The 25,100-nt window shown below is 37.9% G+C and overlaps 2 protein-coding genes across 2 annotated transcripts in view; both read left to right on the forward strand.

Moving 5' to 3' along the window:
• The window catches only part of SLC49A4 (solute carrier family 49 member 4), an 81,778-nt gene that overhangs the window by 36,951 nt on the left and 19,727 nt on the right, over window positions 1-25,100 (forward strand). The window contains exons 5-7 of the mRNA XM_046001621.1: window positions 372-480; window positions 6,972-7,039; window positions 10,434-10,561. Of these exons, the coding sequence (XP_045857577.1) occupies window positions 372-480; window positions 6,972-7,039; window positions 10,434-10,561 (305 nt within the window). The remainder of the gene's footprint in view (window positions 1-371; window positions 481-6,971; window positions 7,040-10,433; window positions 10,562-25,100) is intronic.
• On the forward strand, window positions 21,854-23,637 carry LOC123939778 (annexin A7-like). The gene is given in 2 exon segments (XM_046001619.1): window positions 21,854-22,094; window positions 22,097-23,637. Coding segments are annotated over 2 exon segments (1,485 nt in total). The 5' UTR covers window positions 21,854-21,868; the 3' UTR covers window positions 23,356-23,637.

The raw sequence follows: 25,100 nt of genomic DNA on the forward strand, positions 1-25,100 counted from the left end.
AAAATTTAAATCACTTTGAATTTATTAAGAAATTGACAAATATTTTCTTTTTTTAAAATATTTTATTTATTTATTTGACAGAGAGAGAGAGATCACACGTAGACAGAGAGGCAGGCAGAGAGGCAGGCAGAGAGGCAGGCTCCCTGCTGAGCAGAGAGCCCGATGCGAAGCTCGATCCCAGGACCCTGAGATCATGACTGGAGCTGAAGGCAGAGGCTTAACCCTCTGAGCCACCCAGGTGCCCCGACAAATATTTTCTATTTATGATTCTGGTGTTCTAGTTTCCACAGGACTTATATTTTTCATGAGTAAGAATTTAAAATCAAGATTTTGAATCTGTAATAATATTTTCTTTTACTTCTCTTTTACAGCAACATGAGGTTTTTGATGATTGCTTTAGCATATGCCATACCACTTGGTGTATTTGCTGGTTGGTCTGGAGTTCTGGACTTAATTTTAACACCAGTGCATGTCAGCCAGGTAAATTTTATTTCTTTATATGTTGTAGGTATTTTTATTCATTTAAACTATAAATATTGTCTATATGTCTTGGTTTAAACTTCAAGGCCTGGGTAAAACATTATCTGATACCATTTTTGCAAAAGCAAAATCCTTAGAAGACAGTTAAAAATAATACTGATTTTCTTCCTGGATTTTGTTAACAGCCATGAACTTTACATTTATTTGGCTGCTGTTATTGATGTTAATAAACAGAAAAATAGAGGAGGAAAGCTTCATTTTGTTGACTGCATCCTAATCTTGCTTCACAGTTTATAAAGATTTAAGATCCCATCATCATATATATGGCTACTTTGTCGTTTTAATTTCTCATTTTCTCTCTGATCTCAGAATCTCATTTCTTTAAAAGTAACCATTTCACCTATATGCTTCAGGCCATGTATTTCTTCTCCTCACTTCCAGGTAGCATGGTAGAAAGGAGCAGAGGGCTTTGAAGGGGCAAATGGAAGAAGTCCAGCACACAGGCATGCCATCCTTCTGTATGAATGAGCAGCAATCTGTCCATTCTGCTTATGATGAACATTTGGATTGTGCAGTTTTTGACTGTCACAAACAAGGTGTAGGAATGTTCTCGTACACTCTTGAGGCACCTCTATACATATTTCTGTTTGGATATCTAGCTAGGAATAAAATTACTGGTTATGGTATATGCCTGGTTTAATAAATGATGCCAGACTTCCCCAAAGTGGTTGTATCAGTTTATAGTCCTACCAGCAGGATGTGAAGTTTCTCATTGCTCCACATCTTCATCAACACTTGTCAGTGTTAGTCTTTTTAAAGTTAGAAATGCTAATGGCTGTGCAGTTAAATGCCATTGTAGTGATATCTTTTTAAGTGTTTGTTGAACATTTGAATATCCTTTCTTGTGGCACACTTGTTCAAGTCTCTTGCCCACTCTTCAGGTGCTTTTTCTTACTGATTGTAAAGAAGAGAGCTTTGCAGAAGGGGCCTTCCCAGAAGACTATGACTATGTGGGGTCCTCAGCAAGTCTTGGCTGAGAGATGGACTGCACATATAAAGGGCAAAGCTCCCAGAGGCTTAACGGAAAGATGGCTAGGAGGTGGAAAGCAGAACGAATAGAGTAGAGGGCAAGCAGTGCTGGGCTCTTAGATTCTCACTCAGCTGGAATGGTGAGACCTCATTAATGCCTTAATACACATGGGCTTCTTCTGAGACACAAGAATCTAGGCCAGAATTTAGAATCAAGAACCATGCTGTAGATAAGGCCTGTTCTACTTAGACCCACAGTACACAAGCCCTGACAAAAATCGGCTGAGGAGACAATTTGGAAATTGAGTCCTACCAAATGAGGGGAGCTTGGGAAGCACTTTGGTTTCTACTTACCTACCTTAATAAAACACAAAATTAAGCCTGTACAAGTTCAAGGTGATCAGTTATTAATTGAACTGTGGACTAACACAAAATGCAAAAATGAATCATTTTAGAGAAAGATAAAAGGATCCAGAATCTTTATATTGTGTCATCCATGGCATGTACCCGACTGTTAAAAGAAAAAAAAAAAAAATTAGACAAACAGGAAAATGTGACCCGTATTTATAAAGAGGAAGTACTGAATAGAAACCAACTCAGAGGTACATATTGAATGTAGCACAGAAATGCAGGAGAGAGAAATCTTTGTTGCTCAAAGTTTATTTATATATATAATAAATATACCATACATACCATATTAGACAGTGCAAATCAGAACATTTCTGTCATCATAGAAAGCACCATTGGATAGGATTATCATTATTCCTTTCACATTTAAACCTAGAATTGAATTTTGTGCTTGTTATAAGGTAGGAGTTCAGTTTGTTTTTTTTCCCATGTAGGTATCCATTAACCTGGTATCAGTTTTTGAAAAGATCGTGCTTTTCTTTTTGCTCTCTAGTGTCATCTTTGTCATATTGAAGTGCCCTTATATGCACAGATGCGTTTCTAAACAACTTTTTCCCCCTCTAGTCTATTTGCCTATCTTTTATCACTTTTATCTACCAAAGTGTCTCAAGTATTTTAGTGTTATAATAAGCTTTGGTATTTTGTAGAATAAATACACCCCTTTATTGGGACTTTGGCTAGAAATTTTTGAATCTCTAAGATTAGTTCAGGAATTAACTTCTTTGTAATTAACTTCTTTGTGAGCCATATATTACATTTATTAATATATTCCCCTATGTTATCTTCTACAACTACATTGTCTGGTAAAATGGCTACTGGCCAACTTGTGTCTATTTAATTTGAAATTTAAATTAGTTGTGGGGCACCTGGCTGGCTCAGTCAGTTAAGCATCTGCTTTCAGCTCAGGTCATGATCCCAGGGTCCTAGGATTGAGCCCCACGTTGTGCTCCCTGCTCAGTGCAGATTCTGCTTCCCCCTCTGCCCCTCCCCCTGCTCGTGCTCTCTCTCTCTCTCTCTCAAATAAATAAATAAAATCTTTAAAAAAAAAAAGAAATTTCAATTAGTTGAAATGAAATAAAATAAAAATTAACTTTCTTAGGTTCTATTTTCTCTAATTTCCTTTGGAGACTATATGTTGTCCTTTCACATTATATGCCCTATGTCTCTTACTCTCTTTTCTGAATTTTCTATCCTTTTGCCTTTCCCTGCTTCAGACTGGATGTTTCATCTAGCCTTTCTTTCAACTCACTGTTTCAGTTTTCAGCTCTAATATTTTTGTTAAACTCATCTCTAAGTTGTTAATTTCACTTGCATTCTGAAGTTATAACATGTTTATTTGATTCTTTTTCATAGTTTACAAATTTCTGTAGAAGTGCTCAATCTTTTACTTTTTTGAATTATTAAAAATAGTTGCTTAAAGTCTCATAATTTCTTGATCTGGATTCCCTGTGGGTCTGTTTATATTTGTGGTATCCATTTATGTTATCTTATCGCTTTATGAGGTGTGCCTTTATTTTTGACTGAGTGTCAGATGAGTATATAAAAAGTTGTAGAGCTCACTTAAGCATCAAGATGATGTTATTTAACCCCAGAAAGAACTATGTTTTTTCTTACAGGAATCTAGGAATCCAGTTTTAGGTATTAAGATAACTGCATTTCAGTCCCACAAAATACTATTCTATTTTGAGTGTGTGGTATCTTAGGTATAGCCCTTCAAAGTCACCATCTAAAGGCTGAGGGTTTGGGGCACCTGGGTGGCTCAGTGGGTGAAGTGTCTGCCTTTGCCTCAGGTCGTGATCCCACATCCACGTCAGGGAGCCTGCTTCACCCTCTCTCTCTGCCGCTCCCCCTGCTTGTGTTCTCATGCACTCTGTCAAGTAAATAAATAAATAAATCTTTAAAAAATAAAAATAAAGGTTGGGGTTTTTTTTACAAGGCCACAATTGGCCCTGAGGTCAATTTTTTTTTTCTTTCCTAGGTCAGCAAGGCTGTTGATAACCCTCAGCTCCTTAGCTACCTTTTCAAAATCGGCATGTACCCCAAAGGGGAGAAGTGTCCCCAAATACCAGGCTTACCTTTCTGGATGTCCTTCCCATTCTACATCACAGTTCTATAACTCTGGAATTACCTTTTTGGCTTTCTGATGCCATCAAATAGATTTTTCCCTTGGATTTTCTAGGTCTCAACCAGAGTATCAATCCAAATGACCTAATGTACCTTCACCATAAGAAGAAAGACTTCCTTTAGTTTTCTAACTGGTTTTTCTGGATGGCAGGTATTCCAAGCATGCTCAGTTCCAAGAAAGAAGAGGGTAGCACCCATTTATTTATTTTTTTCATTTATTATATATTTATTATATATTATATTTATTATATATTTATTCAGTCCTCTGTTTAAAAATTTTATTATTTATCCATTTTTGGGGAAGTATGGTCGACACACAATGTTACATTAGCTTCAGGTATACAACATAGTGATTCAACAAGTCTGTACATGATGCTCTGTTCACCACAAGCGTAGCTCCCATCTGTCACCATACCACACTATTATAGTATCATTGGCTATATTCCCTATTGATTTTGCGCTTCTCAATATAAATCTCGAGACACCCTTTCAAGTATCTTTCTCTGTATAAACTCTGATAGACAAGGAGTCACACCAGGTATTAAATAAAGTGAAATTTAAAATTAAATGAGGAAGAATGAGGCACTTGGATGGATCAGTTAAGAGACTGACTCTCAGTTTCAGCTGAGGGTCATGTTCTTGGAGTCATGGGATCGAGCCCTGAGTCAGGCTCTGCACTCAGTAGGGATCTGCTTAAGATTCTGTCTCTCCCTTTCCCTTGCCCCCCACCTCTGCACCCACTCTCTCTAAAATACATCTTATTTAAGAATTAAAGAAAAATTATAATAAATTAGTGGGTAGAATATTATTAACTAAAGCAAATGTCGTGAACAAAGAAAGCAGAAAAGCACCATTGGCCTGAAAGGATCAGGATTACTGCAGTTGGATGCACAGTGGTTCTTCGCCTGACACAAGGCCCCACTCACCCAGGGGATAGATGGAAATGTTTGGGAGGGCCTAATAGCATTAAGTGGGCCTTAGACAATGGATACTAAATGCTCTGCAAGGAGAGGGGTAGTTCTGCAGAACAGAGAATTCTCTCGCCCCAAATGCCAATGATGAAAAAAAAAATGTGGAGATAAATTAAGCTTCAGGCTGTTCTCTTTCTCCAGGGAGTACTTATCTTTGTTCTGGCACCAAACACTGTTAAGTAATTGTATTACTTAGAGTAGGCTAAGCTGCTATGAGAAGTAGAATCCCAGAATTCTGAGGCTTAAGGAATTTAGTTCTCATTTACATCATAATCTAGGACAGTTTGCATAACAATCTAGGACGTTTGTCCACAGTTCAGATAGGCTTTTCCTCCCACTGATTTAGAGACCCAGGCTGCTTCCACTCTGCAGCAATCCTGTCGCCTAGGACCCTGTCATAGTATGCATGGTTTAGGCTGGTGACTACATCCGATTCTTAGTGGTGGGAAAGGGAAAGGAAGCCCGGAGGAGCTTACAGCCGTCTTCCAGGTTCTCGCCTGGAGGTGGCACACTTTGATTCTGCCCACTTCCATTGAGTACTTGGGTGCATAATCACATGTGTTTGAATGGCCGCTGAGACATACAATCCACCTGAGTGCCTAGGTAGAAAGGAACATTTTGGTGAAGAGGTGTAATGAGAAATATGACTAGGAAAATAACGAACGGTAGAATTTAGTTTGGGCAGCTCTCAAGCAGCAGGTCAAGTTTGGACTTGGCCCTGTAACCACAGTGAAAGCCAGTAACTATTTCTGAGCAGGAAAGTGGAATGATTGGGATAATTATTCTGGCAATAGTGGGCAGAATAGATTGTAGAGACCATTTAAGAAGCTATTACAGGAATCCAGAAGTAAGAAATAAGGTAATAAGCATGGTAGCCATGGGAAGGGAAAGAGGAGACAAAATGCACTGTTAGGGACACCTGGAATTCCAATGGTAACCAGTAACATGTATTGAACATTTTACAAGTATTAACTTATTTAAGTCTCAAAAAAAAAAAATCCTTGTTATCATTATAATAATGAGGAAACTGAGACTTAAGAGTATGAGTTGGGACAGAAGCCAAGTCATAGGAGGAGTTAAAAATACGTGAGTGATGGGTGAATCTAGGCAGTATTTGTAGATTGCTTGAGAAAGTTTGGCCATGAGGGGAGGAAGGACTTAAGACATTATTAGATAGATGGAGAATCATCATCAGGTGGTAATAACAGCCTTTATTGAGCACTTCCTGTATGCTGACCACTGATCTAAGTCCGGTACACAAATTACCTCATTTAGTCCATTTCATAGGCAAGAAGACATAATTTGTCCAGGGTCATAAAGCTGCTAAATGGCAGGGTTGGAAATGTTTTCCCATGAGTGCAATGAGCTATATATTTGAAACCAGCTTAAATTGTCTTTCAGTAGTCTCCCTAGGTGCTTAACCCCCATTTCTCATGCTCTCACTTGCTTTCTCTTCTGTGAGTTCTGTCTTCTGTGAGTTCTGTCTTCTGTGACTCTTGATACATCTTTAATTGTTGCCAGATGTTTGAGCACCTGATTATTTCCCAGTAGTTTCCTGTATGTTGGTTATATTTAAACCTCTTGGGTCAGTGACCATCTTCTGTCCTTTTCCTGTTTTCTTAAGGGTTCTAGTACAATGTAGTACATACTTGAAAACATTTATTTGTGAAACTGATTATTTTGTTGATTTAAATATTCCGATAAAAGTTAATCAAGAATATACTTACTTAGATAAATTAGATTAGTCACACATGAATCCTTTTTTTTATTCGTTTTCTTAAATAGTATTTTCTAGATTTGTTGCCATTTAGCTATTGAAAAATATTGAATTATGCATGCACATAGAAATGCATACATATATATTAAATTATGTATTGATTAGAGAAGATCTTTTTTTCATGCTTTCTTAATTGCAGTCTCATAGTCTTATATTAAATGTGTCTGCCACTTTCTCCACAGGTAGATGCTGGCTGGATTGGATTTTGGTCCATAGTTGGAGGCTGTGTTGTTGGAATAGCTATGGCAAGGTGAGAATATTTTATGTTAACTATGTGAGTGGGCTGAACCAAAACCAAAAAACAGAAAAATGGCTGCTTTTGATAAATGTTAAGATTCAGGGAAAAATAAAACAGGCAAAGGTCAGAGAAGGGCACTTGTTCAGACTATAAGAAAATTCATATGCAGTAAGAATTTGCTGCTACAAGAAACCTTTCTCAGGAGTAATCTGTCCTAAAATGTTTTTGGAGGATGGAGATGTATTTCCAGTGTAAGCTGCCTCTCTCCATATTATTGGAGAACAGGATCTACAAATGGAACCCAGAGAAAGGCTTTATAATAATAAAGAAAAATTGATTACTTATTGAGAATAGAGAAGAATTGAAAAGAACCATTTGTAAGAGCATCTCTAGAACTTTCCATGAAAAGGGAGGATCTGATTAGCAGAAATTTATTTTCAGTATTTTTTGGCAGGTCCATCCCTGTTTATTCCCTTTTGATGAAAAATGTGCATAAAGACTTCCAGTTTCACCAAACTCCCTTTGATCTCAACCCATTATGACAACACATTTTTAGAATGAGTCAGAAGAAGGAAAAAGTCTCATTTCTTTCTTAAAAAAAAAAAAAAGAATGGAAATATCACTTATCCATTTATCCAGATGACTGCCTGTAAAACTATTCTTGGTGTTTCCAAGGAGATAATACTCATTCACTTCCCAAATCATTTACCTTGTTTCATCAGAAACAAAATTAGGCAATCAACTTTACCAGAAAGAGAAGAATCTAATTACATATTTGGGGAGATCAAATAAGATATGTAAATCACCTCAATTTCTAAATACTTAAACATAATTGACACAGGATAACATTATATCTAGACCTTACAGTTTACATAGTGTTTCTGGGGTAATGAAAGAATAAATTGACACTGTAATTTCTAAATCACTCTAAGTTGTTACAAGTTAGGGAAATATAAGAATAAAATCTAAAAGCTAAAGAAGAGGAATAGGCAGGGAGCATTTGTAGGAAATCACTACATGGATACTGAAATACATTGACCTGTCACATTTGACAGAATTTTATCTAATTTTTCTAATTAAATCTCCAAGCCAATTATAGTGAGTCATCATTAACCAAATCCTATTCTGAGCCCCACATAGGTCAAAGAGGGAACTAAGATGTACCAAAAATGACATCTCACGTGTACCTTTCACTTTATATTTTTTCTGTAAACCCTTAATTTTATCTATATAGAAATAGAGGAGAAACTGAGAGTGAGGACATTACTGTTTTTAATTTGTTGAAAGGGAAGTTCTAAAAAATACTACCCTTAGTTTGGGATCTGAAACCAATTGTAACTATCTGCTAGGCCTAGAACCAATTTTAAAGTTATGTTCATAACACCACTTGGGGGATCCCTGGAACAGAATCTCCTTATAGACATTAGTGCTTAGGTGATTTTTTTTTTTTTTTGTAATTATGGTACTAAAGGCCATTACCAAATGTCCTAATAGTTACACTATTCAAATGGTATTAACCCATTTGAAAGGACTAGGTCTACAAAAATAGATCAGATCACAGTGGTTAGCTTATTCTTGTGTGATCTGGCCCTGTCAATGTCCTCACTGCACAACTTTTGTCGCTGCTGATTGTACCAGAAAACTATTTTATTCTCTCATACCTCACCATCTGCCTGTGAGACAAGTACATTCTTGCAGCATACCAAAACTTAAATCAAAAAAGAGTTTGGTGGGCGTGAAATTATAACAGTTTTTGGATTTTCTTGAGGAAAATTTCTACCAAGCTATAGAACCTTTTTCAGAGTACGTAAGAATTTTCTGCTAGTGAACTTTCATAGTTGAGAACAAACCTAAGTCATTAGGCAAAGATGCATCCATTTTTTCCACCAAAAGATGGCATCAGCTGTCATAGGAAGCTATTTTAGCCTAGATAAGGCTTACAAACATGATTAACCTTATCACATCAAATAAGCACGAACCACAAAAGATAGTATTGAAAGTTCTAAGAGGGACACTAATGTAATTACAATAGAAGTTAAGATCAATTTTAAAGCTTCAAAGTAGAAGAAAGATGGTAGATGTTATATTTGGGGTGGAATCGCTTTTTCTACGATAGAAACAATTCTCAAAGACAGAGTAAGTTGTATGTAGGCACAGCCAGAGAATTGTGCCTGTACGCCAACAACTACAGGTGAGGAAAAGTGATAGGCAAATAGAAAAGTTGTGGGTCTTAACTAAATAATAAGCATCTCTACCATTTGCCTTTTTATTTCATGTTAATTTAGAGAAAAGCAGGAATTTTGAAAACTTAAAATGCTATAAAACATAAGTTACAACCTTTATAGGATAGTATTCGTTACTCCAGAGCTACATTCTTGCTTTCACGAGCTGACAGTCTAATCGGAAGACAAAAAATAAACACATGCAAAAACAAGAGAAATGCCAATAGAGATAAATGCTGTGAAGAAAAGGGTATGGAGATGGGATGAAAGGAGAGGACTTCTTCCATGAGCATGGAGAGTCTTATGGAACTTACTGAGACCTGTACGACCTGTGGAGTAAGCCGGAGTGAGTCACGTCAGGAATGGGAGGAACCAGCATTCCAGGCAAACAGGACAAAGGCAAAAGCTACATCTTGCTGTGGGAAACAACCCTTGCTTGTATGAGAAAAGAAACAGGGCTGCCCAACTGGAGAATAGTTAGGCAGAGGGAGAATGGAGGCAGAGACCAGATTATATAGGAGCCCAAGGGGCTCTAGGTTACAGTAAGCATTTGTATTCTCTGAGTTTGAGTTTGGGGAGAGCCATCTTTGCCAGTTTATGTCAACAATTTAGCCTGCTTTCTAAAACTAGAATAGTAGGTGCTCATTATAGAATTTTGGGAAGTATAGAAAAATATCTGAGCATTTAAAAACACAGAATGCAGGGGTGCTTGGGTGGCTCAGTGGGTTAAGCCTCGGCCTTCAGCTCAGGTCATGATCTCAGGGTCCTGGGATCAAGCCCCTCATCAGGCTCTCTGCTCAGCAGGGAGCCTGCTTCCCACCCCTCTCTGCCTGCCTCTCTGCCTACTTGTAATCTCTCTCTGTGGCAAATAAAAAAATAAATCTTTAAAAAATAATAATAATAAATAAATAAATAATAAAAACACAGAATCCATCCTGTCAGTTACAGATCTTGAGCAGAGCACACATTTTGTGTGTTTTGTAAGAGGAAAAAAATATCTGCCACAAGTAACATTTATCACATACATACAAAATGTACCAGTGAAAAAAAGTTTTGTTACTTGCTTTAAAAAGAACTCATGGAAATTTCTTTAAGAAAGCATTGTTTAATGAAAGTGTGTCATTAATTTAAATAGTATCTTAAAAATCTGGGTAGACTTACAATAGAATGTTGTTTCTTTTCAGGTTTGCAGATTTTATCAGGGGTATGCTGAAACTAATTCTTCTCCTCCTGTTTTCTGGGGCTACCCTCTCATCCACGTGGTTCACCCTGACCTGTTTGAACAGCATCACACACCTGCCTTTAACCACAGGTAAACAGAGACTATTTTGAACTTTGAATAGATATTTTCAGTTCATGAAAATATATATAACCCAAAATAGGAATTTTTCTTATTTTCTATTCTGTAGAAATAGAATAAGTAATTATAGTTATAAAACTATAAAAATTATAAAACTAATAAATGTACAAAAATGTTTCCCAAGTCCAGGCATCAAACTATCTTCCCATCTAAAAAGAGTTCAGGGAGCACCTAGGTGACTCAGTGGGTTAAAGCCTCTGCCTTCGGCTCAGGTCATGGTCTCAGGGTCCTGGGATCGATCCCCACGTCAGGCTCTCTGTTCAGCAGGGAGCCTGCTTCCCCTTCTCCCTCTGCCTGCCTCTCTGCCTACTTGTGATCTCTCTCTGTTGAATAAATAAATAAAATCTTAAAAATAAAAAGAGTTCAAGAAATAATGAAAAATACTTTCGCTGGTATTTTACCTACGGAAAAGAAGTATAATCTTTAGTCTAAACTTATATATAGCATGGAAAAGCCTATACTCTTTTAAAATTCACATCAGAGCATAATACAAAGATTTTTATCTTCTTTATAGCCATTACATCATTGTTAAGAAGTAAGGAAAATGAGTAAAGGCATAAAGCTATGATGTTTGAAGTATATACCAGTAAAATTTTTTCCACCAACACCTATAGGTTATTCAGTCTTCTTATATCATTAATATAAAACAAAACTTACGGGGCGCCTGGGTGGCTCAGTGGATTAAGCCGTTGCCTTCGGCTCAGGTCATGATCTCAGGGTCCTGGGATCGAGCCCCGCATCGGGCTCTCTGCTCTGCAGGGAGCCTGCTTCCTCCTCTCTCTCTGCCTGCCTCTCTGCCTACTTGTGACCTCTCTCTGTGTCAAATAAATAAAATCTTTAAAAAAAAAAAAAAACTTACTGGCAAATACCTATGAGAAGTATATTATAGGCAGCTTACTTAGCTCATCTGATTGACCTGAAATATTTATAGTTGCTATTGCATTGTTATTAATAGTATCATTTTGGGGATCTGCATTAGTTTTCTATGGCTGCTGCAAAAAGTTACCACAAATATAGTGCCCTAAAATGACACAAATTTATTGCCTTAGATTTGTCAGTTAGAAGTCCAACCTGGGTCTCACTAGGCAAGAGTCATCCTCTAGGGAAGAATCCATGTCCTTGCCTTTTCTAACTTCCAGAGGCTGCCAGCATTCCTGGGTTCATGGCACCACTGTTCCATCTGTAAAGTCAGCCGTGGGTCAAGTTCTTCTCATACAACACACCTGCACCTTTCCTCCAAGTCACATCTTCCTCTGAGCTCTCATCTTCTGCCCTGCCTTCCACTTTTAAGGATCCATCTGATTACCTTGAGTGCACCCAGATAATCCAAGATAATCTCCACGTTTTAAGGTCAAGTGACTAGCAACCTTAATTCCATCTGTGGCCATACTCATACATAGATTAAAGGGACCTTCCTCCCATGGAGTCCCCATAAAACATACATGCCACTGGGCAGTAGGTCCCTGTAGAGCTACTTTCAGACTCTTGTGTACTCTTATCCATGCAAGTGCTTGTTACAACAAATAATCCTACAATCCTCCAGTCTACCCTTATAACAAATAAACCCATAATTAAACACATAATCCAATAGGTGGCTATTACTTGCAGATGGATTAAAAAATCTGCATCTTTAGCAGAATTCCTTTTGTTAAAGGAAAGGAAAGGGAGAAGCAATAACAGAGTTCTCTTGGTCTATAAAATGATCTGTCATAGTATCCCGATTTGCACGTATGTGCTCTGTAATAAAATGACCAGCAATTTATATATCAATTTATATATCAAACTTTTCAAAGATAGCCTTTATTTTAGATATCCATCTGCCCTAGAGTACCACAGCAAATTCACAAGGGCATCATGGCTTATTTTAAATTTCTGAAGGAGGGGCGCCTGGGTGGCTCAGTGGATTAAGCCGCTGCCTTCGGCTCAGGTCATGATCTCAGGGTCCTGGGATCAAGCCCCGCATCGGGCTCTCTGCTCCGCGGGGAGCCTGCTTCCTCCTCTCTCTCTCTGCCTGCCTCTCTGCCTACTTGTGATCTCTGTCTGTCAAATAAATAAATAAAATCTTTAAAAAATAAATAAATAAATTTCTGAAGGAAACACAGGGATATTCCCTCTCTGTCAGACACTTTATGAACCTAGATTGAGAGAGTGCCCAGTCTCATCATTAGATCCCTGCTGCATTCTTTTTGATAACATCAGATCTTTGAAAACTTTGGTTTCCTGCAGTGGCTGTGATAAAAAGTAAATACTGCACAAAAATCAGGAACAGGATATAAAGGCGGGTGTCATTCTGGTTCTCAGGTTTGATTCCAAGATTTGAGAAGTCATGCAGTGCCCATCAGATTGCCCATATCTCATTAGTAAGTGATTGTGGTTATTTGAGAATGCAATAAAAATACATTTCTTTCAATATATGGGTATTAGTTTTTAAATGGCCACTAAATTGTTAGGACATACACGTTTATTAAATGGTTTGGCCCCAACTATGTAATTAACAGAATGGTTACTTACTTCTCTTGGCCTTGGGCATACTGAGGCACTCAGTGTGCTGTAAAGGCACGTTTGGAAATTTCTACCCTGTACCATCCTGCCAGGAATCCCTCTCTTTAATTTTTATTGCTTTGCCTGTAAAGCCCAGTCGTCTAGAGTAATAACTTTTGGATAATGTGTACTTTTTATATACTAAGATTCCTACATTAAGGTTTTGGAACAATTTTGGCAAGTACTTTGAGCCAGAATTTTTTGTTTTATTTTATTTTATTTGGGTGTGATTTCATAATTTAGCAGTTGCACAACATTCTGGTGGAATAGTTTTAGTTTGGAACCCTTTTGAGTGCGTTACGCTCAGATGTGTGTGTGTGTGCGCGCGCGCATGTGTTACTATATGTCAAGTACGTATCTGTTAGATTCTATAAGAACAAAGTTGTGAGTACATAATGAACACATATTTGCCCTTGAATTACGTGTAGAATATTCATTGTAAGACATTACGATCATGAAATTTTATGTGTTTTCTGTTTGCTATGATAAAAGTGACAGTTTTATCTCTGGTTGGGGGCATCAAGAAAATTTATTTTTTACCTCCTTTTTTGTCTAGATTTGTAATAATAAGCGTGTTTTACCTTTACTTGTTTCTTTTATGTTTTACTTATAAAATCAGAAAAAAATTATGTATTGAAAAGTATATATCTTTTTATTTTTATTTATTTTTTTAATAATTTTTTGATTTTTTTATAAATATATAATGTATTATTAGCCCCAGGGGTACAGGTCTGTGAATCACCAGGTTTACACACTTCACAGCACTCACCATAGCACATACCCTCCCCAATGTCCATAACCCCACCACCCTCTCCCTACACCCCTCCCCATCAGCAACCCTCAGTTTTGTGAGATTAAGAGTCTCTTATAGTTTGTCTCCCTCCCGATCCCATCTTCTTTCATTTATTCTTTTCCTACCCCTCAAACCCCACACATTGCATCTCCACTTCCTCATATCAGGGAGATCATATGATAGTTGTCTTTTTCCGATTGACTTATTTCGCTAAGCATAATACCCTCTAGTTCCATCCACGTCGTCGCAAATGGCAAGATTTCATTTCTTTTGATGGCTGCATAGTATTCCATTGTATATATATACCACATCTTCTTTATCCATTCATCTGTTGATGGACATCTAGGTTCTTTCCAGAGTTTGGCTATTGTGGACATTGCTGCTATAAACATCCAGGTGCACATGCCCCTTCGGATCACTACGTTTGAGTATACATCTTTTTAAATCTTAAAGAAAAATTGATATAGGTGACCCTGGTCAGGACTATGTTTTTCCAGTCTGTCCTTGAAAATAATTATGTAGGACAGAAAGGAAAGCAGGATTCTAAATTAAATTAAGGCCAGAACTGAAAGGTTGAGTCTGAGGTGGCCATCTTCACAACCACCGAATTTATAAATTCTACTGTTCTTTCCAATTGCAGGTCAGTTTTTGAATGTCACTTAGAAACTCCTGAAAGAAAGAAAAAAAAAACTCCTGGTAGATACTTTTTTAACTTATACTGCATTAAAAACTAGATTTTCACATTCCTTTCCTGAATGATCACAGTGGGTGTTTTTTTCTCTTTCCTGATACTTACCACCTAACTGTTACTCGACTGTGTGTTATCTCCCTTGCCAATCTGAAAATCTGGAGCATGGACTTGTGCCTTATCAGTTCTGACCCCAAATCTCACCCCACTACTTAGCACAAGCCCTGAATGATGAATGAATGAAGTGTATGTTATCTCCATTTTGAATCTCAGTAGATAGGACTTATGGCCAGTAATAGCAACTGTGGTCACTCTGTTATTCAGCACTAACTGTAGGCAGGCAAAAGGGCACGTTTTAATGGAACCAATGGAGAATTTGAATAAATCTGTCACAGATACTCTTACTGCCTTTATAAAAATCTGACCTAATTCCTTTTACGTAAAAGAGGTTTCATGAAAGGGAACTTACAACAAAATCTAATTATAGACAGATCTAGACCTTTAGACTGTTATTTAAAGCCAGTAACAGCAAATTCGTATTTTTTTTTTTTAAGATTTTATTTATTTATTTGACACAGAGAGAGATCACAAGTAGGCAGAGAGGCAGGCAGAGAGAGAGGAGGAAGCAGGCTCCCTGTGGAGCAGAGAGCCCGATGCAGGGCTCGATCCCAGGACCCTGAGACCATGACCTGAGCCGAAGGCAGCGGCTTAATCCACTGAGCCACCCAGGCGCCCCTCGTATTTCTTTTTTACCAGCGTCATTCTTCTTTTTTTTAAGGAGGAAAATATCTAGTCTTTTTCCCATTTCTAGTAAATTTAGTATTCCTGTTGTTACTTTTAAATAACGGAAGAATCTACATGAAGAATGTGAAAATATATGCATTAATTATAATTGTTGACATAATAAATTAAAAGCTAGTTAATTTTGTTAACCATGTGTTATAAGTACTGGTACTATTAAAACCATCTGTTGTAATATTTTTTGTGATCTACTGATCTTGATATTATTGTTGCCATCTCTATGGAAAAAAAACAGGATCATTCCATTCTGTCTAGAGGTGTACTGTTTTGATACATGTACTTGCCTATATACATCCCCTTGGAGGCTATCAGTAGTATGCTTTTATTTCTTTGAGGAAACTCAGTATTTAAAATTGCATTATGTCTTTATTAATTCAAGTGTCTTCAGTACGGCAGATAAATTAACTCATGACAGTTTCAAAATCTTGAAGCTTATTCTATATACAAAATTATGAAAAGACATTTTTCACCTTATCTGAAAAGTAGGTATCTAGTCCTGTAACTCACATAGTCATTTTTCACTGAACAGATAAACGCTTTGAAAATGGCATTTTGAAAAATGTTAGCACTTTGGTGTGAGTTTGCTGAAACAATATAATTTGGGTTTTAGCGGAAGTTGCCTTGGGAGGTTCTTCATCTAATTCAAGTTACTGGAAGACCACAGCGGCGAGGTCAGAAACAGATAGTGAGTGGGGAGTAAGGAGGGCAGATAAGCTAGACATGAGCCCCATGAGAGTGATAGGTGACTACAAGCTGACTTCAAGAGGCATTTGAAGAAAGAAAACATACTCGGTTGTATTGAAAGACATGTGACATATATAAACTAGAGAGTGATCCTCTTAATAGGAATGAGAAAATTCAGAAGGAGGTGATGAGCATGATTAAAGATAAGCACACTTTTTTTTTTTTAAAGTGGGCTCCACGCCCAGCATGGAGCCAAACGTGGGGCTTGAACTCACAACCCTGAGATCAAGACCTGAGCTGAGATCAAGAGTCAGATGCTTAACTGACTGAGCCACCCAGGCATCCCAAAGATATGCACACTTTTAAGGACATAAGGGATTTTAAGGAAAGAAAGCTAAGTGACTTCATTATTCTTCCCACCTTTATGAATGGACGTGACTGTTACTTATGTTCGTGACTGTTGGATCAAGAAGGGAAAAATAGAATGTGGATTAAAAGAAGGGAATGGAATTGTGAAAAATCTTAAATGCAAGAATCCTGAAATGTTAATAGGGCCTATTGAGTAAGAGCATATAAAGTTTATCCACGGAGATTTTCAAGAAGAGGAACAAGTCTCTAAGCAGACCGTTTCTGGAAGGTGGAGGGCTTGACCAGGTGATCAGTCAGTGTTCCATGATACAACTGTGCATCGCCTTATACAGAACCATAAGTAATTCTTTGGGAACTTAAAAGTCACTGATAAACCTATACCTGTGATATCTGATAGCACAACCCATCTCAACTCTGTGCCCAACATTTCAAAGGATTATTAGTCATGCTTCATTTCTGTGAGATAAAACTGCTTGGCCTTCTAGCTGGAAGAGATTCTGAACATAACTGCCAGCCTTTATAGGACTAAACTGAGCCAACAAAGCAGCTAAACAAAGGATATCCGCAAAATAATAACATACAGAAAGAAAATCAGCACCATTAATGATTATTGCAGCAAAATACACCCTATCCTCCTTTGGAGCTCATATTTCATGAGTCCAGGAAATATGCAGTAGCATATTTTAATCAGCAGCAGATCATGAAGCCACAGCAATCATTTTTAAGGAGAAAACTTGAGGCTGAGAAGAGAAGCACGGCTCAAAAACATAGAATTGTATCCCATATATTCAGCACACCCAGAACTGATGGAAAAAACTGTGCCGTTAGCAAACACTGTGAATGTTTACAGTTTCTCTTTTTACATGTGTCTATTTCCTGAAGGAGCATTTTCATTTGCAATATCAAGTTTAATTTAGATTACAGAAATATTTTTAATAAAGATCTAATCTAATAATTCCCAGTTATCTTTCCTCACTTTATCATAAAATAAAATTCAGTCAGCATGCATAATAATAAAATTTATCCAATAAAGTATATTAATATTATAAACCAACTCGATTCTAATCCTTAAAACTTTTCATGGTAAACATTTATTGTACTATTTTATAATCCTTATTTCTAACTTGTCATACTTCTTAATAAAACTGTAAATAAATTCTCTGTAAGGGCACCTGGGTGGCTCACTTGGTTAAATGTGTGCGTTCAACTCAGATCATGGTCTCAGGGTCCTGGGATTGAGTCCCACATCTGGCTCTCTGCTCAGCGGGGAGCCTGCTTCCCCCTCTGCCTCTGCGTGCTGCTCTACCTATTTATGCTCTCTCTCTCTGGCAAATAAATAAAAATAAAATCTTAAAATATCCTAGTTAAGTTCTCTACCTAAATGTATTTGTTATTGATCTACTTGAATGAACCTTAGTTATCATCTGATACTTATCTCTTCCATAAATGAATCTCTTCCATTACAATCCAGATGGATGTCCATCTGACTGCATCTGGAATACTGCCTCAGAGAGGAAGCTATTCCCTGTCCCATTGTTTGTTGGCTCTGGGTCCTGGGAAATTCTTCCTCCTATTGAGATAATGGATTTGGAGCAACACAGCTTACAGGGCAAATCAGCTCCCTCCCTCTTCCACTGACATTCTCAAAGTATTAGCCCTGTCATATCTGTCCTTTGCCTTAATATCAGCATCCATCGGTTCTCACAAGCTGTCCTCATCAGACATGGATTCCCAGCACAGTCAGCCTCTTCTATTTTTTTTTTTAAGATTTTATTTCTTTATTGGTCACAGGGGTAGAGAGAGAGAAAGCATGCACACAAGCACCGGGAATGGCAGGCAGGAGAGGGAGAGGGAGAAGTGGGCTCACCGCTGAGCAAGGAGCCAGATGTAGGACTTGATTCCGAGATCTCAGGATCATGACCTGAGCTGAAGGCAGATGCTTAACCAACTGAGCCACCCAGGTGCCCCAAGTCAGCCTCTTCTAAACCCACTATAGCTTGTTGGGGTTTTCCTGAAAACCTTTTTCTATTAGAATTTAGCATACTTTTCCTGCTGTACTCAGTACCTGATACTGGAGGCTATTATTGCTCATGATTAGACATAGCTTTTTAAAAAAAAAGAATGAAGTATAATTATCTTCTTAGCACTGTGCAGGTAGATGGCTGCTAAGCCATAGATGTGGATCATGTTCTTTTAGATGAGCAAGAGCTTTTAGATATGCAAGAGCATACAAAGTTTATCCATAGAGATAAACTGATGAGGAGTGATATGTCCTATTTATGGTCCCAACATAGCAGCTTACATGTAGTAGGTGCCTGATAAATGGTTTTGAAGACAGGCTTATGTTTTCCCTATTACATACCTAAACACTAGTTTTTGAACCCACTCTACATTTATCGTGACTAAAGCTCATCATCTTGTTTGTAACTTTTTGGTGCTCTATTTTTTATTTTGTTATCTGTCTTAATGTGCAATGACTTCCAGCTTTTGTGCTCAAGACAGATTTGGGAAGTATGCCTTTTGTGTCAATACCAGTGAATAAAAGAAATATCAAGTCTTGTTTTTGTTTTTTTCAATCTGACATGGTGGCTGAAAACCCACTAGATTCTGTAAGCTTTAAAAATATTGTTTTTATTTTTATTTTATTTTTATTTTAAAGATTTTATTTATTTATTTGACAGACAGAGATCACAAGTAGGCAGAGAGGCAGGCAGAGAGAGAGGAGGAAGCAGGCTCCCTGCTGAGCAGAGAGCCCGATACGGGGCTCGATCCCGTGACCCTGAGATCATGACCTGAGCTGAAGACAGAGGCTTAACCCACTGAGCCACCCAGGTGCCCCAATATATTGTTTTTAGCAATGCTAATTTACATTGTTTCTAAATAAGTCATTTTGACTTTCAGAACTTTAGTCACTTCATCTATAAAATGCCTTACCTGCTTCAAAGAGTCAGTAGGATGATCAAATATGAAAATACATTTGAAAGCAGTTTTTTAAGTGTTTTAAAAATTATATAAATACAAGTTTGAAGTTGTTTTGTTATTAATGATATATTGAGAATCTCATTAAATGTTGAATGAAATAGTTTTCTTTTTTTTTAAGATCTTATTTATTTATTTATTTGAAAGAGAGAGAGTGCGAACATGAGCAGGAAGAGGGGCAGAGGGAGAAGCAGACTCCCTCGGGAGCAAGGAGACCATCGCAGGGCTTGATGCTAGGACCCAGAGATCATGACCTGAGTGAGCCAAAGGCAGATACTTCACCGACTTAGCCACCCAGGTGCCCCTGAATGAAATAGTTCTTAATTTGAAATTTCGTCATTTGTTTTGTAACACCTAAGGTTCAAGTGTTTGGGTTAATAAAAATGTATTTTATACATAGTTTATTTCCCCAAAGTTTACTAATTTAATTCGTCATTGGGAGCAAGAATGGGGAAGTAGTACTTTCAAGGTTATGACCCAATTCATGTTCTTGAAATATATCCATTGTAACTGCATTTTGTACTACGCAAGACTTTATTTTTTGCAGTTTGAATTGTGGGCCTATGAAATTTTATTAACTTCTCTGAAAAAAAAACCCTGCATCAGCATTATGTTTGTTCTGCTAAATTACCTTGACTTTTTAATTGAAAGGCAGTTTATTATAATTTTAGTATCAGCACTATAGAAAGTCAAGGAAATATTTAACAGTCATGTAGTTTGAACCCTCTCTGATGAGCAGGAAATTATCTTGTCTGCCTGACTTGTAATAGATGACATTCACCCACTGGATCTGCCAAACCAGTGTATAAAGATACTATATCACCCTCTAAACTGAAAACTCAAATGGAAGTGAAATTCAAATCGGCCTCTGCTTTATGTATGCATGTCCCAGAGCACCGCAGAGCCTATGAAATCAGTCCTAACACAGCTGCTTTTCCCCATTCTGATTATGATCCTAATTTAACCCTTTCCTGTATAAATGATTTTGATTTTTTATGGAATAACAGGTTATTTCAGTACATCCGTCCAGTGTAAAAAACCGTCTTAGTCATGATTTCTATATAATACAAAAAGCAAACCCCGAGAGTGAGAGAATTGAATGAATTGAATGAAAATATTTGCTTTTTGTCTACTAGCCTGTGCAGTTATCTTCCATCTCAGCCCATTTGTCCTATGTGTAATACAAAATGAAGTGGGAATGTTTGTGTCAAGGATTCTGCGCAGGGGCTGGATTACGTGGCACCCAGGGGTTGGGGGGAAGTCTGTGGGTCAGTCCACCCAGTGATAACCATTTCTGAATCTGTGAGCTAAGAAACTTGCATGAGGGGAGTTGGATCAGCCACTATATCATTAGCTTACAATCAAATTCTCTTTGTTGTTAGATAGGTAAGATGTGCACAAAGTAAATAATCCAAATTCAATTAGTAGTAAAAAAGTATACGATAAAAAATGTCCACCCTCCTATGGCTTCCAGTTTTTCTCTTTATGTGTAACCCTGAATGTCCGTTTCTTGGGTATTTTCCCAGAGAATTCTATAAATTTCAAACGTGCGTGTGTGTGTGTCCATGTGTCTGTCCTTTTTAAAGAAATAACACACTGTTCCACACCTTTTTCACTTACATACCTTAGATGTCATTAATAGCACTATGAACAGAGTTACAACCAATTTGAATGGTTGCAATAATACACCTTTGGGTGTTTGATAAATTTTCAAATGACCAACCCCCCTGTTGGTGGACATTTAGCTTGTTTTTTATCGTTTCATACTACAAACAATATTGCAGTGAGTCTTCTCTGTATTCTTGTACCTTAATAGCTATAGCGTAAATACCTGGAAGTGGAATTCCTGGGTCAAAGAGTAAGTGCATTATTTATTTTGATAGGCATTTTCAAATGATCTGTCAGAAGATCAGCTCTTTACAGTTCCATCAACAATGTTTAATCTACAACAGAAATTTTGTCTTTCCCATGATAAAGATTTTCTCTTCCCTTCTCTGAATTCAGATACCTAGGAAACCAAAATCAGAAGATTTTTAATGAGCATGCAGTGAAGCCAAGGGAGTGGAGTGGTGTTAAGGAGTTTTCAGATAGGGCCGCCTGTCTCACCAGGCTCTACTTTTCTGAGACATCCTGTCTCTCTCTTGCTCGCTCACTCTCTCTCTCTCTCAGTACCATGCTTGATTAAAAAACAGTAAAACCAACCTCTCCTTTCAAGACCTCATACTGATAGTCCTCTTTCTGTATGTCCTCATCATTATAGTATCATTCTTTCCTTCTTTTACCACATGCAAATATACCATACAGATTATGGTAATTTTTCAGTTATTTTAACTTGCCTGCTTACAAATTACATGTGAGGGTTCATCTCTTTGAGAAAGAAAAATGTCAAAAGGATTCTTTCCAGATGCGTTCCCGAAAAACAGCTCATTCAGGGCTCCATCTTGCCAGCGACCAGGGTTGGGTTGTGACGCTGCTCCCTCGGGTCAGAATGTCATACCCAGGCTATCCCCCAACAGGCTACCCACCTTTCCCTGGATATCCTTCTGCAGGTCAGGAGTCATCTTTTCCCCCTCCGGGTCAGTATCCTTATCCTAGTGGCTTTCCTCCAGTGGGAGGAGGTGCCTACCCCCAGCCCCAAGTAGTGGCTACCCTAGAGCTGGAGGCTTCCCTGTCCCTGGAGGTTATCCAGCCCCCGGAGGTTATCCTGGTGCCCCACCACCAGGGGGAGCTCCATCCTATCCAGGAGTTCCTCCAGGTCAAGGGTTTGGCGCCCCACCAGGTGGAGCAGGCTTTTCTGGCTATCCACAGCTGCCCTCACAGTCTTATGGTGGTGGCCCAGCACAGGTCCCACTACCTGGTAGCTTTCCTGGAGGACAGATGCCTTCTCAGTATCCTGGAGGACAAGTTCCTTACCCAAGTCAGCCTGCTGCGATGACTCAGGGAACTCAAGGAACAGTCCGACCAGCTGCCAACTTTGATGCCATGAGAGATGCAGAAATTCTTCGTAAAGCAATGAAAGGTTTTGGGACAGACGAGCAGGCAATTTTGGACGTTGTGGCCAACCATTCCAACGATCAGAGGCAAAAAATTAAAGCAGCTTTTAAGACCATGTATGGCAAGGATATAATCAAAGACCTTAAATCAGAGTTAAGTGGAAATATGGAAGAACTGATCCTTGCCCTGTTCATGCCACCTACATATTACGATGCCTGGAGTTTACGGAATGCAGCGAAGGGAGCAGGAACTCAGGAACGTGTATTGATTGAAATTTTGTGCACGAGAACAGATCAGGAAATCTGAGAAATTGTCAGATGCTATCAGTCAGAATTCGGACGAGACCTTGAAAAGGATATTAGGTCAGATACCTCCGGGCATTTTGAACGTTTACTGGTGTCCATGTGCTGCCAGGGAAATCGTGATGAGAACCAGAATGTTAACCACCAGTTGGCTCAGGAAGATGCTCAGCGTCTCTATCAAGCTGGTGAGGGAAGACTAGGGACAGATGAATCCTGCTTTAACATGATTCTTGCCACAAGAAGCTTTCCTCAACTGAAAGCTACTGTGGAGGCTTATTCCAGGGTGGCTAATCGAGATTTGCTAAGTAGTGTTGCCCATGAATTTTCTGGAAATGTTGAAAGTGGTTTAAAGACCATCTTAAAGTGTGCCCTGAACCGCCCTGCCTTCTTTGCTGAGAGGCTCTACTATTCTATGAAAGGTGCCGGCACAGACGTCTCCACCCTGGTCAGGATTGTGGTCACTCGAAGTGAGATTGATCTTGTACAAATAAAACAGACCTTCAGTCAGATGTATCAGAAGACCCTAGGCACAATGATTGCGAGTGACACAAGTGGAGATTACCAAAAGCTTCTTCTGGCCATTGTGGGCCAATAGGAGGGATTTTTTTTTTTTTTAATAAATGAAGTATATCCTTCAGTGATTGACCTGCATGCAGCAGTATCAACCATCACCTCACCAAAAGAGCTTTCTACTAAGGACTGTGTCAGGGTATTGTGCTTGGTTTGCACATGTGGTTACTGCCTTAATTCCAATGATATTTTTTTTCTCTATATACAATCAATTGGAAGCCATATCACAATGATGTAGTACTAATGCAATGGTTGTAAGGCATAATTCGCACTGTTCTTATCCTAATCGGGATCCCAAATTGGAATAAAAAATCACAGCAATTTCTAAGTCTGCATAATAAAGCTGAATAAAAGAAAAAGTTGCAAAAAAAAACCAAACAGCTCATTCATTCTGTTAGTGGGTTGTGAATCCTTAGAAGTAGCATGTCCTGGTTCTTAAGAGTTTGATTTTTGCTGTTATTTTTTTCAATATTTTCATATTTCAAACTCCTAGATCCATCCGTGTTTGGGTCAGTAGCCATCTCTGCTCTAATTACCACTGACGGACTGATAAATTATTATCAAGTGTTTTGTAGGTAGAGTGTGCTATAAAAGCTGCCAGTGACAGTCCATCCCTGCATTTCCTCATGTGTCACTAATGAGCCACGTGTAAAGGGCAGTGTGTTGACTGATTTATGTGATTTGTGTCTGGCAGGTACATAGTGAGCATGAGGGATTTTGTTTTTAAGAATCTTGAACATTACTACATATTGTAAGTGGTACTTACTTTAACTATCAGATGCTTCCCATTTAATTCTGTGAATAGTTGGGTCACTGCTTTAGCCCGCTGTGTGGTTTTTATTCTCTGTCATCCTTTTGTTCTCCCTCTTCATGTGTACCTTCTAGTCAAAGAAAAAATATGATCACCACCATTTGTGTTATAGAATTATTAAATATTTTATAATCCTGGAAGACTAGTATATTTGGAAGAAGAAATGGGAGTTGAGGTTACTATAGAGAAACTTTTTTCCTTAGCAAATATTTTTATTTAAAATATTTTTCTGAGAAAAAATAAAAAATAAGTATTTTCCTGGGAATTTCCCTCTACTTGCTAGCATAGATGCTGCCCAGTTCATGAATCATTTAATAAAGCCGATTAGTTCTTCAGAATTTTTAAAAACAAAAAATAAACATTTTCTCAGTAACCTTAGGCTTAGAATAAATTCTACTCATTATTATATCTGTGGGTATGATATACATATTAGTCTATAAGGGATGTGTTTTAACTTTCTGTAGGATATCATTTTTTTCCCTCATTGGTTTTTTTTTTTTTTTCACCTTAAATTTAAGGTAATGAAGGTTTGTATGCAGACAGTAGCTGCCACATAGCTATCTGGAGTGGGGTACATTTCCCTAGACATTCTTCTAAGAATAAGAATAATGTCCTTTTTCGAAGATTTCACTATGGAATCCAGTTAATGGGCTTTTTATTGCTAACCTGGGATCCTAACCACTATTGATTACATCTCTGGGTGAAATTTTTTTGTGTTCCAAGAAACTTAATGTATTTTTTTAAAAACTATTGACATAAAACTTGTTCCAAAATTGAAGATTCACTCTATTTTAAATGTGTCTCCAGGAATTACATACTGGATATTTTTATTTTTTACTTGAGGGAGATTCCTAACCAGTCCTTTTAAGTATGTAATTTTCAGTAGCACGTAATGTTTCTTACACTTACTCTTAGATTTTAAGTTCTCTTTAAAATTGTAGAATGAGTTTAGATTTCAA

Source organism: Meles meles, chromosome 4, assembly GCF_922984935.1.
Source record: "Meles meles chromosome 4, mMelMel3.1 paternal haplotype, whole genome shotgun sequence".
NCBI lineage: Eukaryota > Metazoa > Chordata > Mammalia > Carnivora > Mustelidae > Meles > Meles meles.